Source organism: Drosophila kikkawai, chromosome 2R, assembly GCF_030179895.1.
Source record: "Drosophila kikkawai strain 14028-0561.14 chromosome 2R, DkikHiC1v2, whole genome shotgun sequence".
In the NCBI taxonomy this organism is placed as follows: Eukaryota; Metazoa; Arthropoda; class Insecta; order Diptera; family Drosophilidae; genus Drosophila; species Drosophila kikkawai.
In genome coordinates this window covers 16,223,337-16,242,846 of record NC_091729.1, presented here as the reverse complement: position 1 = coordinate 16,242,846, position 19,510 = coordinate 16,223,337, and the positions used below count along the sequence as shown (strand labels likewise).

At 44.9% G+C, this 19,510-nt stretch overlaps 1 protein-coding gene across 2 annotated transcripts in view; it reads right to left on the bottom strand.

The window, feature by feature from the left end:
• Positions 1-1,432: 1,432 nt before the first annotated feature.
• L (zinc finger protein Lobe) overlaps positions 1,433-19,510 on the bottom strand; it is a 31,416-nt gene continuing 13,338 nt past the window's right edge. The window contains exons 3-6 of one of the 2 annotated variants that reach the window (XM_070284535.1): positions 18,178-18,312; positions 6,337-6,779; positions 4,619-4,761; positions 1,433-4,541 (exon numbers count right to left, since the gene is read on the bottom strand). In XM_070284535.1, coding sequence (XP_070140636.1) covers positions 1,433-4,541; positions 4,619-4,761; positions 6,337-6,779; positions 18,178-18,312 — 3,830 coding nt within the window. Of the gene's footprint in view, positions 4,542-4,618; positions 4,762-6,336; positions 6,780-8,410; positions 8,585-18,177; positions 18,313-19,510 lie in introns of those variants that run through there. The other variant, XM_017166942.3, reaches the window with a different exon arrangement.

Here is a 19,510-nt window from a genome sequence, read left to right as displayed (position 1 = left end):
TGTATTTTCCAAGACCTGCGGCGTGTAGTTGCTGTTTTCCTTCGGACGTTTTGGCATTTGCGGCATGGCGCTAATTAACAACTGCCGGTGCTTTTAGCCACTTGGATTGGAGAGCCTGCCGGGCCTGAACTGGAGCGCTCGGCTGGACCAATTGTTGTTTGATGATAAACATTTTTATTGATTTGTGATGATTGCCGCCAGAGGACAGGCAGGCAGGGCAGCAGCAGGTGCAGATCTAAATGGATCGAAACGGATCGGATCGGATCGGTCGGTGCCTTTTTGCCGCTGCAATTTATTAAATGCGATTTATTCGCAATTGCTTCCCAGAAGCAGGAGGTGCTGACGAGATTAGACCAGGCCTAAGAGATCCCCCAGACCAGCTGGAGGGTTCCGGGAAACAGAAGCGTCAGATATATATATGGGGACTGGGGACTGGTGACTGAGGCCTTGGGTAATTGCCACCGGTCTTGCAGATAGAGATCACCCAACTGGGATGCCAATTTGTTGTCTCTCTGCGTTGGATAGCCACAGAGGTTACCCTGTTGCGCACCTTTTTTATGGCCGTTACGTGTCGCGCTTGCCGAAATAAACCAGAAACGAAATATTCGCCATAAAATTTGGTCTCCGCCGAGGAGGAGAGCCTTCCTCCGCGTGATGAGCGTCGTCGTCGGCTCATGTTGTGTCAGCTTCCATAAAAACGGAGTATAAAAGACAGACGAAAATTTTCTTATCAGATTTTTGACTCCCCGCCACCGAAGAAGCTTCTAAGTAAAGTCATAAAATATCTCTGCTTTTGGTTTCAACTTGTGTTTGTTTTATTTACTAAATATTCTTCTTTTGTTTTCTTTTTTTTTTCTGGGTTTTATGCTACACATTAAAAATGTTTTGGTGCTTATGTAAGACGTAATATGTAATTGTATAATCGTTTATAGTTACATGGTTAATTATTGTTGGATCGTGTAATACAATATATATTTATTCATAAATACTGAATCGAAGGCAAGGCCCTATATAACATATAAATCATAAAATTGAGGATAAATAGCCGAGTTGAATCTTTGAAAAACTATCACACACAAATGCTTTCTTTTTTCTTGTTGATTTTTCTTTTTTGTTTCTAAGGGTACACTAGGCGTATGTGTAATATGGTTAATGCTTTTGACATGGACTTAATTTAGGGTTTGTCTGTATAATTATAAGTATGTTTGGGTATATATTTATAGAGTATATATTAATACTAAACTGTTCCGTTTTTTGCTTTGTTTTAATAAGTGGCAAGATCTAGTTTTGGGTTATCCCAGAAATGTTTATAAAAATAAATAAAAGCAAGTTTGGAAACAGTCTTTTTTAAAATACTAAGCTTTGGAAGATCCTTGCCAGCTTCAAAGATTCTAGAAGAGTTCCAAGGACTGAATCTTTACCTAAATCTGTTTTAGGCGCTGCTGGTGGACCTTTCCATTTGCGAACCCAACTCACTGGTACGTGTCTCATGCGGCACTTGCTCTACTTCAATGTACTCCTCATCTTCTTGGGGATTCTCCTCTGGCTCATCTTCTCCTGCTCCCGACTCCACTGTGTCCGTTTCGTAGAGCTCCTGCTTGACATTGATTGTGGGACTGCGACTTCTGGAAGGAGGACTCTCGCATATGGGCGGACTATTCCTGATGGAGGGTGCCTCCACTTTGGGCATAGCTGGCCTCGTTGCCTGTGGCCTCAACTCATGGCTCCTTTGATGGTGCTCCAACTCTGCCCGGAAATAGAATTTCTCCGGACACAGGCTGCAGTCGTAGGGACGCGAATGAGCTCCATGCTCTGCCATGTGATTGAGTAAGCCTCCTGGTGCTGTAAAAACCGCCGAGCAGATGTAGCAGTTGAAGCCGCGCTGCTCAGTGCCAGCAAAGGTGTGTTCCACCAGATGTTCTTGCAGCTTCTGGGCATGTGGCAGGATCATCTTGCACAGGTTGCAGCGGTTTTCCACAAAGACAGCTGTTCCTCCTGCTGATGGAGGAGCCTGTAGCGGCGGGTCACTGGGCTTTCCCCGCTTTCCATTAAGGTTGTGCTTCCGACAACACTTCTCGCACAGCTTGGCCGGACCCTCGACGGGTACATCAGGCAGTGGCTCCAGGCACAGAGCACACACTGGCTCTTGGAGGCTACCCCCGCTCGAAGCCGATTTAGTGTGGAACTTGGCATGTAGGCTCAGCTCAAACTCCGAGTGCAAAGTCTGGCGACAGCAGATGCAGGCCAGTGGCAGGGTGGCTCCATCGCTGCCATGCTCCGAGAGATGAGCCCTGAAGGCAGCCACATCCTCTAGAGGCTGGCCGCAGTGGGAACATTTGCCGGACTGGCCCACCTTTGAGTGCTGCAGCTTGTGCTCGGCCAGGATGGCCGGCGAGGGAAAGACTTCGTCGCAGATCAGGCACTTGTGCTTGCCCGTCGAATTGTGGCAGCTCTTCATGTGCTGCTCTAGCTCTGCCCTGGACTTGAAGTTCCCGGCACAGTAGGCACACCTTAGACTCACGCCCGTCTTGAGGTTGTGGGCCAGCTTGCGGTGCGAGTGGAGTTCAGCCTCGCTGCGCAGATCCTGGCGCTCACACATTCCACAACTAAAAGTGGCAGTGGTTGGGGCGACACTCGGTGGCTGCGGAGCGGTGGCCTGGGGAGCCTGTGGCGTCTGTGGATTGCCCTCGTTGCCGCCCGCCGGGGATGTGGACTTGGCGGCGTACATCTCCATTAGATAGCGTTGACTCAAGCCGTACATGAGAGCGGGATGCGGTGATGTTTGAGCCTTCAAAGCATTGGTGTCCACCTGCAAGGGACTATAGAACTTGTTGCCCGAGGGTGGGGCGGCTCCTGAGCCTCCTCCTGAACCTGATCCTGCACCAGATGCTGCTCCTCCGCCTGCTCCTCCTCCGAACAAACCCTTGAAAGCCACATTGTAGTCGATGATGCTGCTGTTGTTATTGGTGGCCGCTGCTGCCGCCGCTGCAGCTGCCAAAGGAGGCAGCAAGGCATTTACATAGAGACTTCCCATATTGGGTGAGCCACGCTGTTGTTCCTTGTCCTTGACCCCGCCGCCATGCTGGCTCTGCATGTGTCTGTCCAGCAGGAATTCAACGTGAAAGGTTTCCGGGCAGGAGGGACACCTAAACTGCCTGGCATGCGCTGCCAAATGGAAATGCATCTCCAGCTCCGAGGAGCATACAGCCCGGCAAAACATGCACTGCAGCGGATTGGCAGGAGCACTGGGTGTGGCACCCATTGAGGGATGTCCTCCAAGTTGGTGACGCGTCTTTACATGCACATGGAACTCGGCGTCGGAACGGAAGAGCTCCAGGCAGGCGCTGCAGCGCAGCAGCTTTGTTTCTTGGCTATGTGTACAGGCCAGGTGGAGCTGCATGGCCATCCTACTCTCACAGAGTTCCGAGCACAGCGAGCACTTCAGCAGGGTAAGGACGTGCTCGGACAGAAGATGCTGCTGCAGATCCTCCGACTTGGCAAAGCTCTTGCCGCAGCTGGTGCTGCAGTTGAACTCGGAGCCGGTGATTAGGAAGTGACCCACCACATGGCGCTCGAACTCTGACTGTTCCGGCAGGCTCAACCCGCAGTGGGGACACACCATCTGCATGCCCTCGGCAATGTGGCTCTTCAGATGATTCCTGAAGCTCTCAAAGTCCGGCAATCCAGCGTTGCATTGATTGCAGAAGAATACTCCTGGAGGAGCGGCTGGAGGGGCCAGCTGTTGGGACTGCAACTGCTGGGGATTCGGTGTCTGGGGTCGCCTCTTGTTGCTGCTCAAATCGGTGGGCAGATCCTCCTCAGCAGCTCGTGTGGTTTCTCTCTCCGGACTGCCCAAATCCGGTTTGATTTTGGGCAAATCCAAGGCCAGGCGGGGACTGAAAGTGCCAGCTGTGGCCAGGCGATTGAAGTGCTCATAGTAGGAGTTTGGACTGCTTAATCTGTCCAGGTGAGTGCTCCTCATGTGCTGGAACAATCCGGCTATGTTACCGAATTTCATAGTGCAATATTCGCAGCTTAGTTGGAAGCTCTCGCCCTCCGGAGCCACTGGCGTCTTGGCCGCATGCTGATGCTGCTGCTCGTGGACACTCTGCAGGTGAGCATTCAGCTGCTCCAAGCTACTAAACTCTGTGACCTTGGGACAGTAGCTGCACCTGAGCAGGGGAGTGGGTGTGGCTGTCGTGGTTGTGGTGCCCCCTCCATTACCACCACCCACATGACTGCTCCTTGATCGCTTGGGGAAATCCAGGCGACTGGGACTACTATCGGAGGCCAGGGCCAAGGCATACCGCCTCTTCTGGAGACTGCCATTACTCGAAACCGAGGCAGAGGCCGATCCCGTGGATCGCGGACTATAGTTAAGGGCATTGGGATTGCCCCCAGCTGCCAGGATGGCCGCATTCTTCTTGTGCTTCTGCATGTGCGAGGTTAGGGCAGCCGCCGTGTTATAGCCTCGGTTGCACATGCTGCACTGGAACGGCTTCTGGATGTCGTGCGTCTTCATGTGGATCTTCAGGTGGTCACTGGAAGGTAGAGGAAATAACGGGAATTCCTAGGCTTAGTTATGGTTATTAAAATTTTTTTCAAGATGAAATCCTACCTCCTGGAGAAGGCCGCCTCGCAATGGGGACACTTGTAGTTGCGCTCGTTAGTATGCAGCTTCTTGTGGCGATCCCGGGATCGCTTGTGCTTGAACAGCTTCGAGCAGTATTCGCACTTGAAGGGCAGGTGTTCGGCGTGGCTCTGGAAGAAAACGCAAGCACACAAATTCGGAAAATGCCATTAGCATAAAGATAAAGATAGATAATCTGAGCAATTAGCCGCCAGAGACCCCGAGACTCCATAGTCCGACGCAGCCTTAAGCCTATTTGAAATTCTTAGAAGAGCCCCAGACAACCGAACGAACTGTCTACCCCAGTTAAAAGTTGCGATGACAACGATGACGACGTCGTCGTCGTCGACGTACTCCTGGCTTGAATTTATAGATGCGTCAATCTGAATCTGAATCTGCATACCGACTGACTCGGCTCGGACTCAGACGAGTAGGTGTTTCACTTGCCACTCGTGGCTTGTGGACAAAATTCATCTAAATGCGCGACGCCGCGCTTGGAAAACCGCACGAGGAGGAGGAGGCGGCGAGGGCGGCGGAAGGCAGGTGCTGTGCTTGTACACCCGCAACCGGTTTTAGCTTTTTGGGTTCTTTCTGGGCGTCGGCACTCCCGCTTTGAACTTTCGAGAGCGGCAAAAAATTAGCCCATTTGTATGCAGTCCCCCAGCTTTGGACTGCCTTAAAATTGCACAATATATGATGAGTTAGCCGGGTTTAGTCGCCGCATCTCCAGTCCTCTCGTGTTGGTTATGGTTTTTTAAACTGTCGCTCCAATCGCCATCGCACATCACCAACCCCACGGGCAGCGCTCAAAGACCGAATCCGAATCCAAATTCCGATCCGTAGCAGCTCATCCAGGCGCTAGGATCAAAGCCCGAGTGCTACATGTTAGACCCTGGATAAAGATCGCTCGGTTGGTCGGTAGTCCTAAACAGCAGTTGCAATTGGGTTAACAAGTTGCTGATGTCATGGGCGGTGTTTGCGGCCAAAAAGCATTTAAGCTGAATTAGAATTCACAAGAGGGGGGAAGTCCCAAAGGGGCAAAGTGTGGGTGAAAGGCGGTCCCCACAAAGACTTCCGATCTTGTGGGTTCGCTCTTTGATGTAGCTCTCAGATTTGCCGAAGGAGCGTAAGATATTTGATATTATATTAAAAGAAGGTCTTTATCATTTTCGAAAAATAAAAATTATAATAAAATATCTCATATATTATTTCAGGTTTTTTTTTATAGTTTCTAAGTTTTAAAGAAATTTTACGACCATAAATGATATCCCTGTCCTTTATTTAATAATTAAATTTCATATAAAAAGTGAACCCCCTTTCATTTAACCTCTATCTAAAATTTAAAAATATCTATATTTGCAATTCTCTGTTGAAATTTTCCTCTAAGAAACCACCCTTCATTTTCACTTTCCATTTCAATTAACAAATTAAAAAACCCAATTCAACCCCCTTCCAGAGAAAGGCAATCGATAAGAGTCACCGCAGATTGTCAATCAAGGCTCACTCCTGACACCCTGAAAGTCTAAAAGGTGTAACCCCAAGTCTGTCACCTCAGTCAGAGAAAGTCTCACCCAAAAACCCAAAATAGACTAAGCGCCTTACAAGGTTGCCAGGCAGAGTAATTAAGAACTTTTCCCAGCCACCCAACCCTTTCAAAAGGGAGTTGCCACGACCTCTGAACCCTCTTTTGGGGACTCGACACTCACCTGTACGTGATGCTTCAAGTAGCCGAGACGCGGAAATGACTTATCGCAGAACTGACACTGATAGGAGCCGTCGCCGCGAGCCTTAATCCCCTCGCCTGTCAACTTATCAAACTTGGAGCCTGCTCCTCCGGAACCAGCACCACCGCCAGCTCCCATTTTGGCTTCCTTATTGATTTTGCGTAGCTTGTTGGCAATTTTCAGCGCCTGCTGATGGTGGTAATGATGATGGTGATGGTGATGGAAGTGTGGCAACCGCTTTGGTTTCACCAGCTCCTCTCCATCGGTGCCACCATTGAGCTTGCCATCGGTGGAATGATGATGATCCTCCTGACTAGAGGCGCCGGCCGTGGTTGGAGCTCCGGGCAAATGGTGGGAATTGGGCGTCATGGTGCCATCCGAAATGCTAGGCGAGTAACTGGACGATGTGTGGGTACTATACATGTCTGGAAAACAAATCAAGAGAGGTCTTAATTGCACTCAGGGAAACGGGGAATGAATACTGAAATTAAGTAAGTTTGATTTTAACTCGAAAAGCAAGTTAAATTTTAAATTAAATCAAGTTAAGGTGAGATCCCTGGACTTCCAAGGCTTAAAAATATGAATTATCAACTGGGAGCTGTTAAAAAACTAAGCAAACTTTAACTTAATTATTCTATTATTTTTTCTAAGGCGGCATTTTCAATTTTCCTAGTGTAATTGAGGCCTCATTGAGTGGGAGGCTGCATCCTGATTAGCGGCGCTTTGGGGACCGAGACAGGAAATCAACGTCGGCTATCAAATGCTGGACACGGAATTAATTCAATTAGCAGACGACACCCCAATCCAGTCCATCCGAGTGTGAGCTGGTGATCTGGGGAAAACTTTCGAGCGAGTCTCATGCAAACTAATTGCGCTTTGTTCTTAGCTGCGGTTTTAATTACAGCCCCAGCATCCCATCATCCCATCAGGCCGAGATCCATGAGGGTCACTTGATTCCCTCTATCACCACGCGCCAAGTGCCGATGTTCACTTTCCGTTTTCGACAACTTTTAATTAAGCCCAATTGCTCGTGATCTTTGCCTCTGTATCTCTTTGGATATAATACATAATAATGCAATGGGTCAGGGGATCTCTCTCTGTCTGTCGCGGTTTATTTAACCCCCAGTCTAATCTAAGTTCCCTCTTCTCTAATTGGAAAACATCCGCATGATGCATCATCAGAAGCCACTCATTAACTCGTCTTGAACTTAGGGGTTAAAGAAAGTTGTAAGAGATTTGAACCCATTCAGATTTGATTGAAATGTTGGTTGTAAGTTGTTATGAGGACAAGAAAGTCAAGTGTCCAAGAGATTGATCGGAGATGGGAGATCTTGGTTGGGTTAATGTCTAAGATTTATTGGTGATTATGGGATGCTAACTAATTGAAGAACATTTGTTGTGCATACAAAATTTCTGATTGATTTGAATTTGTATTTAGAGTAAAGGAATTTATTTATGTTGATCTTTAGTATTCTTTACCAAATAAGCTGTTTCTGCTTTTTCTATAACTTCCTTGCTTATGTCTTAAAAAAATGGTATATCATACAAAGGTAAACTGTTACCCTTTTTTCATCATTAAGCCTGGGTTAGATCTATAATCAAAATTAGAAAACACGATCTTTAATAGTTTGTCTCTGTTTTAGATACGAACTTCTGGGCTCCTTATTCATTAATAAGAATGCTTTTAATTTGTTTAAAAATAAGAAACCATGTTAGGTGGAAAGAAAATACCGTCGGCATATAAAGATCAGGCTATAAAGCATGATAGTAAGACAGAACCCTAAGCGATCAAGGTCTAATGATATTAATTTGTACATTCTAAATAAATGTTTAAAATTGCCAACAAATTAATTGATAAATTTTAAATTGTTTTTATGTTAGAAATTAAATATTAAACTATATACGGAGTTTTCGGGCTCTGAAAATCTGTTTAATGAGTTTTCCAAACCAATAAAAATCTTATTTGTAATTAATAAGCTCTTTAAACATTTTTTAAATTTGTATTGTAGCCATTTTTATATTTTTAATTTAATTCATAAAATCTCCTTTTATTTACCGCTATTGGTTATCTCCTTGGTGGCCTGGATCTTTTCAATTAAATTCTCCAAACGCGAACTGGGACCGCGATATAACATCTTTAGGGCCATCATATCAAGGCATGGTCTTTTTCAACTAATTAAATTTAATTCATTTAATATTTAAATTTGTCTAAAATCACTTAAAGAGGCACTTTAACTGCACTTCCTTGGGGAGAATATTAAGCACTTTTAGTCTGAGAGCCCTTGCTGCACCAAAGGATCATTATTTGTGGGTTTATTTTGGTTACTGTTCTCCTTTCTGTGTTGTCTTGTCGACGAAGGACGTCCAATTGCCGCGAGCACCAAAATGTGACTAAAATCAGAGCCGCAAAGCGTAAGACCGAGTGCCAAAGAGCCAAAGGCGCGACGACAACTAGGCGAACTGGTTCTGCTCTGCGTGTGTGTGTGTGTGCGTGCGTGTGCCTTTTGGGATTCTCATCCAACAAATGGGAAGGCAACAGCAACGCCAATTTAAATGGCGCCCCCACCCCACCCCCACTAACACTCGCACACAGCCCGCGGGAGAGTGAGCGAGAGAGCGTTTTGTACATAAGCACCACACACTGAGAGCCCCGAAGCCGAGGAGAGCCGAAGAAGTTGCGTGCCCGGGCCAGAGCGAGACAGCGCCAACCGGAAAGAGAGAGAGGGCATTATCGTCTGTCGGGCCCAAGCTGGTGTTGGTGACGCCGTCACAGCACCACACATAAGCGATATAAATACATGTACATACATATACGCGAGGGCAGGCAAAAGGCGGAGCATGGGAGCCAACGAGACCCTAATGGGTTAAAGGGTAGAGGGAGACGACAACAGGGAGTGGGAGCTGCTGTGGGAGCGGGATGGGGACAGGCCAACTGATGCGTTTCACATATATTTTATTTATGTGCGCTTAAAAATGTAATTTAGTCAAAAAGTCAGGTGATGATGTGATATTTCTTTACTTTTTTGTTGTTTTTTAGGGGTTTTTTGTTTGGGGCTTGGCTGGGGGAATTAACTTTTTTTTTTTGGGTTAATTAGATGCTTTGTGCATTGAAAAAGTTGCCCAAAGTTACAGGCTTGAAAACTGGTATGCTAAATATGACCTGAAATTGAATAATATTGGGGTTTAACTGGGTTTTATAAAGGGCGTTGGGCAAGTTATCAAATAATTTATATAATAAAAAAATTTAATAACTCTCCGGTTAATAAATTTAGTTAAAATGTATTTAAAGGTTTTAAAAAATATATTTATTTAGCTTTCCAACATAGACTTTTTTAAGGATATACCTTTAAAAGAATAGTATTGCCTACTTTTAGGCCTCAAACTAAGAGATTTTAGTATGTAAATGTCTTTATTAGCTCTATGCTTGTATAAATTAACTTGAAATCCTACTAATATATTATATTATTCCCTCAACCAATTTGAGTGTTACAAATGGCTATTTGTCTAAATTTATATAAAAATCAAGGCCATCATCATTGGCATATGTTTTAAAATCCTATTTCCACCCCTTCCCTTTTTGTGTAAATGTCAATTGTCATTTTGATCCTCATATGAACATACGAACATGACCGCAAACAAAGCCATTCGGCTGCCAAAAAAGTAAAAAGGTAAATTGACGACAAAAATTTGACATGAAAAAAAAGAAAGCCTCACATAGGAAAAACACGTTTAAGCCATTAGCGCGTACCCGTCAATGTGGCAACAAGCGAATTGTTTGCAAAAAGTACAGCATATCCTGGCGCCAGAGGATATCACAGGACAGCCGTTGGCCAGAAAAGGACTGCCAAGTGCAGTTCACTAAAAGCCAAATTAATTATGCATGCAACGGCGGCAGTGGCAGTGGCACTGACAGCGGTGGCAGCAGCAACAAAAGCAAAAATCCCAGGAAAATGCAGCAAATAAAATCTCGCTTTTATGGCAACTGTCAACACCAGAAGTGCACTTAGGGAAATAGTAGGTAAGTCCTATTTCCAGTTATCGTTTAGATAAAGATTTTTTAGAAAATATTTTTGTTTTACAAACAACTCGATTAGGACTAAATGAACACTGAAATAGGTTAAGTTAAAATCCATAAATCATTCTAAATTTAATGAGAAATATATAGTTCTAAGCGACCTATGTACTAACTTCCAACTTAGCACTTGGGAATTATAATAGAACATAAAATTGTCTCAAAATGTGTCTCAACTATCTTTCCCCTTTATCTCAGAGTTTCTTCATGTGTAAAGATACCTTTCCACCTGTCTTTGTGCTCTTTTTATCCAACTCCCCTGTCCTTTGCTGTAAAACTATTAAAGCAATTAAAAATCACTTTTCACTATTTTAGCCTCAAACCAGCTTGGGGCTGCTTCTGTTTTTTTACCTCCTTTATTTATCTGATTTTTTTATTTAATTTTTCTTTTTTGTATTTTTGTGTTTTTCCAGTGCTCTCATTGGCTGAAGATTTCATCGACCAATGGCAGCGTTGCTCTGCTCGCGCATGCGTCTCCAACAACAAAAACAACACCGGGAAAGTCAGTACATGGAGTACATGGAGAAAGAGACGGATATCGACGGAGCTGTCGATGCCGTTAGCTGCCGATTTGCTAATTGCCTCGATTTATTGTTGTTGTTGCTGCTGTTCGCGTTGCCGCCAGGTTCGTTGTTTGAGTCTTTGGTTTGAGGTTGGGCAATGCTTCGTGATTTTTTAAGATATATATCACTGTTTTGGGTTTCTTTGGGAACTCGAATTAGTTTTTAGTTTGTTAGGAGGCTAGGTTTATAGGTTTCTTCTTTGTTTTTTAACGTTAGGTTATTTTCTAAATTAAAAAACATCGATTATCGTTAAAAGTCTACCTTCTTTTTTTGAGCTTCCTAAAAAACTTGAAGTAATGGAATATACAGAATATCAGATTTCTTATTAGAGGATCAACCTACATACATACATAAGGAGTCAATATCCTTAAGGCAAAACACATAATTTTTAAGTATATAATGGATATTTTGCAATGGGAAATTTGCCTTTATTATAGCTATAGAAGATCGTAAAATATTTACTGTTCGTGTATAAATATTTATATAAAAATAAATCCAATAAATCCTGAAGTTTCATTCTAAGTCTAACAATTGATCCATTATTATTTTACAAAATCTACAATTGTTTAACTTTTTTAATAAACTATTAACAATTTGGATATTCTTAAATTTATGGCCACAAGTAACCTTATCTCAAACCCTTCTTTTTAGTAACTTTCACCTGTCAATTTAGCAAACTTCACCGCACGCGTAACCATTTCTGCTTCCTTATCCCGTTTTCAAATATCATTCCAAAAGTTCAATTATAAATATCAATTCCATTAACCCAAAAACCTAAACTCTTTAACCTTTTAACCCCTCTCAAAAGCGAAACTTAGTCAAAAGTCAAGAGAGTCCCGGAAAAAAACCCACAAAATGAATTTATCAACGACAATCCAAAGATCAAATTGCAATTAAAGTTAATTTTCGCTTCTTACATTTTTAATGACAGAGCCACGAGGAAGAAAGTTTTTCCGCTCGACAACAGCAACAGCAAGAAAAACAACAATTTTCCTAATTGTGAACAAGGAATCCGAATTTTCCATTTGAATTTCTAATTGCCCTTAGATGTTTTTCTTCTTTTCCTTTTTTGGACCAACATTTACCCGGTGAAAAATCAACTTTCGACTGAAAAATGGTAAAAGTTCCCCTCAAACCGACACTGAGCCACTTTAGTCCTCCATCTCCAGTGTTAATTACAGTTGAGTGACAGTTTTGTGACAGGCCACGACAAGTGCTGGCCGAAGGGGGAGGGATACGTTGTTGGGTGGTTGGTGGGTGAAAGGGTGTCCTTGCCAATGGGCACAGGTAAGTTGTTGTGTGTCGCCCCGGCCTTTTGGTTCTCGATCCTTTTTCCTGTGCATTTTTAATGCGCGGCGACGGCGGCGGCTAATGCCAAAGTCAGGCCAAACTTTTCACCGAGATTTGCAGTTGGTCAGCAGCGAGGCGAAAGGACCAACAACACTCATGTGTCGTCCTGGATATGTGTGCTGACAGCTAAAGGGTTTCCAGCGGCGCCCTCATGCATAATAGATAAATTATAAAAATATACCATATATGGGAGCTGGTAGAGAGAGCCTGTCATCGTGTCATCCATTGTCCTGCCAGCAGCCTAAGTGTCCTTTTGTTTCAGCGCATTTTAAATTAGCCATTCTCGGTAAGAGTCACTCAAATTGTCACTTTGATGTCCTGACAGCTGCCCAGACCCCATCTCTAGACCCAGAGAAAAAAAGAATTAGACCCAAGTCCGACCTCCATGGGTCTCTACAGACACAGATTTTCATCTTTCGGTGATCTCATTCCGTCGCTAACTGCACAATTAATCAGACGCTTGAGAGGACACATTTAATTAGAGCCGCAATCATTTTGGTGGTCAAGAGCAGGCAGAAAAAAAGGTTTATTTACCAGGAAAAGGATATTTATATATGTAAAAAACGTTGACATTATTTGTGGGCTGAGAGGTTAATGGTGTAAAAATAGGTCGAGAGATTGATATTTGCAGTTCACTAGAAGGAATTCTATATATATGATAATTTTTAGTTAGTAAGAGAATATAATAATCCCTTATAATATCCTTTATGCAAGGTTTTGATTTAGTTCAAATTTTTTTTATAGAAAATAAAGCTCTAAAATAATAAGTTAAGGCTTTGAATTTAACTATAAACTTTAGAAGTAATCTTGGACAATTTATCCTCATTTCACAACCCTTCAGAGTTATCCTTGTTCTCTCATTCCTGGTGGCCATTTCAGCCTTTTTTGGACTCCTCTTTCAAGCCGGAACCCTATGGCGTTGCTCTCCACAGCATTAGAGACAACTTTTAGACATATTTACCAAACAAACAATTATCCTCATAATCTGATTGCCATGATGAACCCTCTCTGCCTCAACACTGACAAGTCATCTTCGCTCAATGGACCATAATGATGATCCCTTCGAGTTGCATCACAGACAGATCGAGATCTTGGCTGCTTGGTTACTCAATGAAAAATGAGGTTCCTCAATGGATTTGTCTCAATTGCGATCGAGGCGCTGACACAAATCAATCAGACAAAGTCAGAGTCAGAGTCAAGTTGGCAGGTAGGAAGAAGTCTGGCCTGGGTCAGGGATCTTGATCGCCTGTCATGGCTAATGATGGGCCTGGCGACGTGTCGAGGGCGTCCTGCGGTGGCTGAAATCCGCTTTTGAAAAGGGTTTCTTTGCTGTGTGTCTCAAATCGATTTCCACTCTGACCATAGCCATAATTGACTTTCGCACCTGTTTTCTGGGCCTCTGGAAACCCTTTCAACCGCAGAGAGTGTTTTGGTTGTGTGGGGGATATTGGGGAGGCACAGTGCGGTGGCACGTGCTACCAGTTTTGTGGCTTTGTCTGGTTGGGGGGCTGGCCAGAACAATGCCCCACAGCTGCCGCTGCTGCTGCCACTCCTAAACGGTCTTTGACCAGCCAGCGTACGCGTGCCAGTTGCTATAAACTTCGCGGGATGGGTTGAGGTTAGAGTCCAGAAAATTGAAATGCAGCGTTGTGAGTCCGGAGAAGAGGGAAGTAAGTCCAGAAACCAGATTAACATGTCCGATTGCCACATCCGAGGTCTTTTGTACTTGCTCCGCGATTCCGGTCGCTGATATCTCCTCTCGTTCTTTCAACTTCAAGTCCACTCGGAAGACGGAAACTAGAACTTCACGGCGATTCAAGAGCCACGATAACTGTAAGTAGTGGTAGTATTTCCCTCAGGGGGCAGGGGCTCACACGGAATTGGGTTTACGACTGCTTTTTGTCTCGGCCCCTCGGCTTTGGGCCGGGCGATAATAATCATAAAATTATTTTATTGCAAAAGGTAAAGTTCCAGCGTCACTTTTGGCATTTAACTAATAAGTGAGTTAGTAGGGGAAGCTGTGGAGGTCATGAATTGTGAATGGGATGTCAACTCAAAGGAGTCAGACGTGTACAAGGGAAACGGTTACCAGTTCAAGGGAGAAAAGCCTTGGCTGAGAACTTGGTCAAGGGTTTTATAACTTTTTGAATTTTGTTTAAAATATTCAATTCTATAAAACCTAGTCAAGCATTTAAGTGGAAGATAATGGATCATTGCCTATCCAGGCACTCCCAATTGGATTCCCCATTGCCAGGACATCATTATCCTAACCCAACACCCCCGGACACAGAAACCAACCCCCAGGACAGACAAAACACCAAGAGATTTACAAGCAGGTTGTTACCTGCTCCGCCCATAACAATATGTCTAAATTAAATCCTTTAAGATCAAATAACCAAAAGGCAGGGACCATTTCGCATGTGGAAACATTTCGACGCGTATTTCATTTAAATTACCCCAAATTTATCCCCGAAAACCGAGACGAGCCGTCGTCGCATATATTCAGATGGCAAAAAGGGAACGCGTGCTGAGGAACGAAGCTGAAAGGGTTCCCCCGGGAGTTTGGCACGCGGAATTGCGCCTTGGAGTCGCATAAGGACGAGGAGCAACCCGGAACTATGCACATGGGAGCCACCAAAAAAAAAAAAAGAAAAGAGGGAGAGAGAATGGAACCCAAGAAGCTATGTGGGTTGAAGGCGATACACGAACATTCCGTTGCTTTTATTTTTGCATCGTAAAAGCGAAATGAAAACGTCTTTCGCGGAAAGTTTGCTCTTCTTTTCCACTGCGCCGCCGGCCGACACCTCGCGGGATGGCTCCGAAAACTTGGCGAAAGGCGAGCGGCGGCGTGAACCACCAAAGGCACATAAATCATCCGCTAGAACCAAGGAAAAGGTGGCAACTTGGGCGTGTCATAACTTTGCAGTCAGAAGCAGAGCCAGAACCAGAACCAGAGCCAGAGCCAGAGCCCAGTTGGCCATGGCCCGTGGGATCAAAAACAATGAGGACGAGGATGGAGGATGAGGAGCTGGTGGAAAGTTGGCAAAAAAAATTGCCAAGAGCCGCGGCCAGTGCGCCTATGGTGGCTACCTTTAGTCTATCCCATAGCTGGGGGAATGTCCTGCAACTGACACTGCAGTCCAAGCTGCAGGACGAACTTTTTTCGCCTTGTTTCCGCTTGTTTAGCTGCGGTGTCAGAGCGGTTTTACACCTGAGATTGCGATTACTTTGTCCAGACAGCCACAGCCAGCCGGCCAAGTTGGGTTAAAGTTTTTCATATCCCCTATACCCTAAGGTGAGTGGGGTGCCTTTGGATGCTGTAGAAGGGTTTGTTGGTTATGGCAAAGGATTTGGTGCTAAGGAAATCAGTTCATTCTAGCTGATTTCCTTAAGTCGTTAAGTCTATTAGTTTTCTGGCTTTAACCAAAACAAGATAAACAGTTATAATTAATACTGCCTACTTTAAAAGTCAGTACATTTTGTTCATTTAACTATCATTACAACTATAAAAAAGTCTTAAAAAATCAAAGAATCATTCAGCAAAATCTCTGATAAATCTTAGCCCAAAAGTTTCTCACGAAAATAATTACAAAAAACTGCCATTGAAGAGTATTAGAAATGTGACCGCCCCCATTTTTTTAACAGAAGACTCCACCCCCTTAAAAGAGCCGCTAAAAGCGGTGAAAACTTTCTAATGACTTGTCGCCGTGGGGTAAGTGTTCGTGGGGTAAGAAACTTTAGTTTGGGGACATTTTGCGGGTCTAGCTGTAATTAAAAGGCATTAGATTTGTACTTAGGATAGCCCGGTGACCCAGTTACGCGTGGTCGGTGGCTGGATCTTCGCCATGATCCGTGGTAGAGTTCTCTACGTGATGGATCCATGGATGACATCTTCAGGCCCTTTTTTGTCCAAAAACCGAGAGAGAGAGAGAGAGCCACACACAGAGTTCAGCGGGCGGCGCGGTTCATTAACCGGCGATGTCAACCAGTTTTCCCCAAGCACAGATTTCTATCTCCGTGTGCGGTGCGTAAAGCAATTTGCGCTGATGATGAGAAGACGACGGCGATGGCTTCTTGGGAAAGCAACGGGTTCGAGTGCTGTGAGAATTGGCCACTTTAAGCAATCCCCAAGACGCGACCCGAACGAACGAAACTGCCAGCTCCAAAAACCTTTGACCAGAGCAATTATTTATGGTCTCGAGACACGAGAGAAGCAGGCAGGCAGGCAGGAAGGAAGTAGAGTTAACTCCGTGTTTGTCTTGTAAGACAAATGTGTAATTAATTGCGTCGCATCAAAAGGAAGCTCTAAAACTATTTGCATACGAGCATGCTAAATTGTCTTATTCGCTGTCACTTCGTGGACTGCTACACGTGCAATTAATAAATCAAAAGGGACAGCCTAAGTCCTTTCCTCCTCCACCAGCCGGAAGTCTCAGCCAGGCTGGTCCAAGACAAAACAAATAAATGAAGTGACTGGAACCGAACCCAGAAACTTTTAGCCAACTTGAGATTCCCTTTTTTTTTGTGTTGAGAAACCGAAGAAGTGAGAGTTTCACTGCAACTAATTGCATTTCATTGCATACATTTGGGCTGCTCGGGAATAAGGATAAGGATCCTTGTTGCCCCGCAAAATCACATCGCACACACAACGTAAAACGTTTCAAAATTGTGCTCAAATGGCCAGAGAGATTTCCTTGGAGCTGCCCAAATGGTTTGAGGTGGAAGGCCTCAACCACAAGTGCCTCAGGTCGTTATGGGGGAAAGAGGGAAATGTCAAGGATGCCAGGAAGGATGCGCTGGGCAAGTGTTGAGTGCTAACTATGAGTGCACTGGGAAAAAAGTAGTTAAAGAGTTTAAGGCTTAACGTATAATTTCAGATATTTAAAAGAGAGCTGATTAAATAAATTATATATTAACTTTAAAGGAAATCAAGTCCTCCTTAAACTATATTTCATGGCTAAAATTAAGTTCTTAATTTATTTAAACATCTATTTTCCCCTTACTTTCCTCTCAGTGTAGTCAAAAGGAAAACCCAGACAAGTCAGCCCAGTCGAGACCGAGTCGGTGGCAAGTAGTCAAGTCAAGTGAAGTCTGAGTTGTGTGCATGAATGAATGAATGAAAGGGGGCGGAATGAAATGGGCAGCCCTGGGCTGGGCAGGATGTTGCCTTGCCGCCGGCAAGGACGTTGCTCGAGGCAAAAACAAAAAGCACACACAGCGCAAGGAAGTTGTGAAAAAATAGCAGTCATGGCAGGCAGCCGTCGCCACAAAACGAAACAAATAACACAGAAAAAGCATTCGAAATGGCACTAGAGAGAAATGTGGCCAAGGAAGATGGTGGCAGGATGGAGGGGATCTGTGTGTGAGACGAGGAGGAGTGGGAGGAGGTCATGTCGTGGCCGTAGCTCATGATGCTGCCTGGCATTTCTCTGTCTGTCTCTCTGCCAGCAGCTTCGACAGCTCGTAAACGGCAACGAGGATGTGTGAACGGAGTGAGTGGAGAAGAGAGGAGCGGTCGGGTCCTGCCTGGTCTTAGTCCTGCCACTGCTACTGGTCCCAACTTGACTCCGAATGCTGCCCGGACTTCTGCTTGGTGTTGATTGCTGTTTGGGGTTTTTAAAACGTAGTTAGGCTGCCCCGGCAGCCACAGGACCGCAGCATATGGAAACGACACCCGCGGCACAGGTGTAGAGCACCCTGGAGTGCCATCTCCGGCAGCCAGGATAACACCCCCAACGGCAATTCCAATGGTTATGGCACCAGCACGCATGCTGCCTGTATTGCCGGGAATGGGGACTAGAAAGGTGGCAAATATATGTGACAGGGGCGCTTACTCACCTGAGTAGAAGCTGTCCAGGCTCTGTAGCTCCTCATCATCATAGTCCTCGTCGTCCCCGCTGAGACTAAGCAGGTCCTCGTCCAGCTCTAGGTCCTCGGGCTCTGGTTCTGGGTCCGCCTCCTCATCGTCTCCGCCTGCAGGAGAAAAAAGGAAAAGCTTATTTTAGTCAGGATTGCTGCAAGCAGGGCAAATGCAGCTGGGACTTGACCTCGACGTCTTGGATGGAATGGCTTGGCTGGGGCAGGATGCCCTTTCCGGATCCCCAAGTGCAAGGAATTTTGATTATGCTAAGCCCCAGGGTGCCATAATTCCATACCCCAGCAAGTAAGCCCCCGAGCTGGTCCCTTCCCTTTCCAACAAAGCTTAAGAGCAAGAAAGAGCACATCCTTGCTCTGCGCATGTCCTGCCAAAGAGCGCCAAAGTGAGAGAATAGAGCGAGAGAGTCCTCGAAGAGAGCCCCTTGTTTTGGTCTCTCACTGTGAGGGAACAGCTGTTGCCAGCACGTGCTGTGAATGTACGGCAGCAGGGGGGTTAATTGGGGTGCCAAGGGGGGTCCAAGTTTGTCTACAGAACTTGGCGTTACTCATACGCAACGTTTGCCTCTCGGTGGGTCGGCTGGGCGCCAAAACGTCTCACGTGAGCGGTCTTGTCTGACTTGAGTTTTGGCAAGTAAACCAAGAAGCGGCTCCTCGGGGATATGCTAATGGGGTTGGGTTACCTGAAGGACAGTGGGAATAGAAGCTAGCTATACATATACATGTGTGTGTGTTATGAAAAGGGTAAAGCAAGTGTCCAGAAATTAATTGGAAATGAATTTAAGTTGGTTTATTGGGAGTGAGATAACAGGAGATAGGATTGTAAAATAAGTGAGTGGGGGATTAGAATCAGATATTATAAAAAAATTGATTAAAAATTTGATGTTTTAAGTATTGACATGACTAAACTCAGAAATGTATATTAAAACAAATTATAAAGAAAATGCTTATAGGAAACACCCCGTCAAATATTTCTCATTTTCTTTCACCATCTGATTCTCCTGAAGAACTTAAAACCTTTCCCAACTCTGATTTACATTGAACCCCTCTTTTCACTCACTTTTCAAACCACCTGCAACCATCATAAAAACCCCAAAAGAGGCGAAAACCTTCAACATGAACTCATCAACTCAACCATCAGGCCATCATCAGGCTTTCACTTCGCTTTTTCGGTTTTGCTACTTTCGCGATTTTGGCTTTTACTAGTTTCTAATGACAAAATGAAATTTCGCGGGCAATGTCAGTCAGAAAAAAGAAGGGAGTGGATGGGGGCGAGGACGAAAGAGGTCCTGCAACA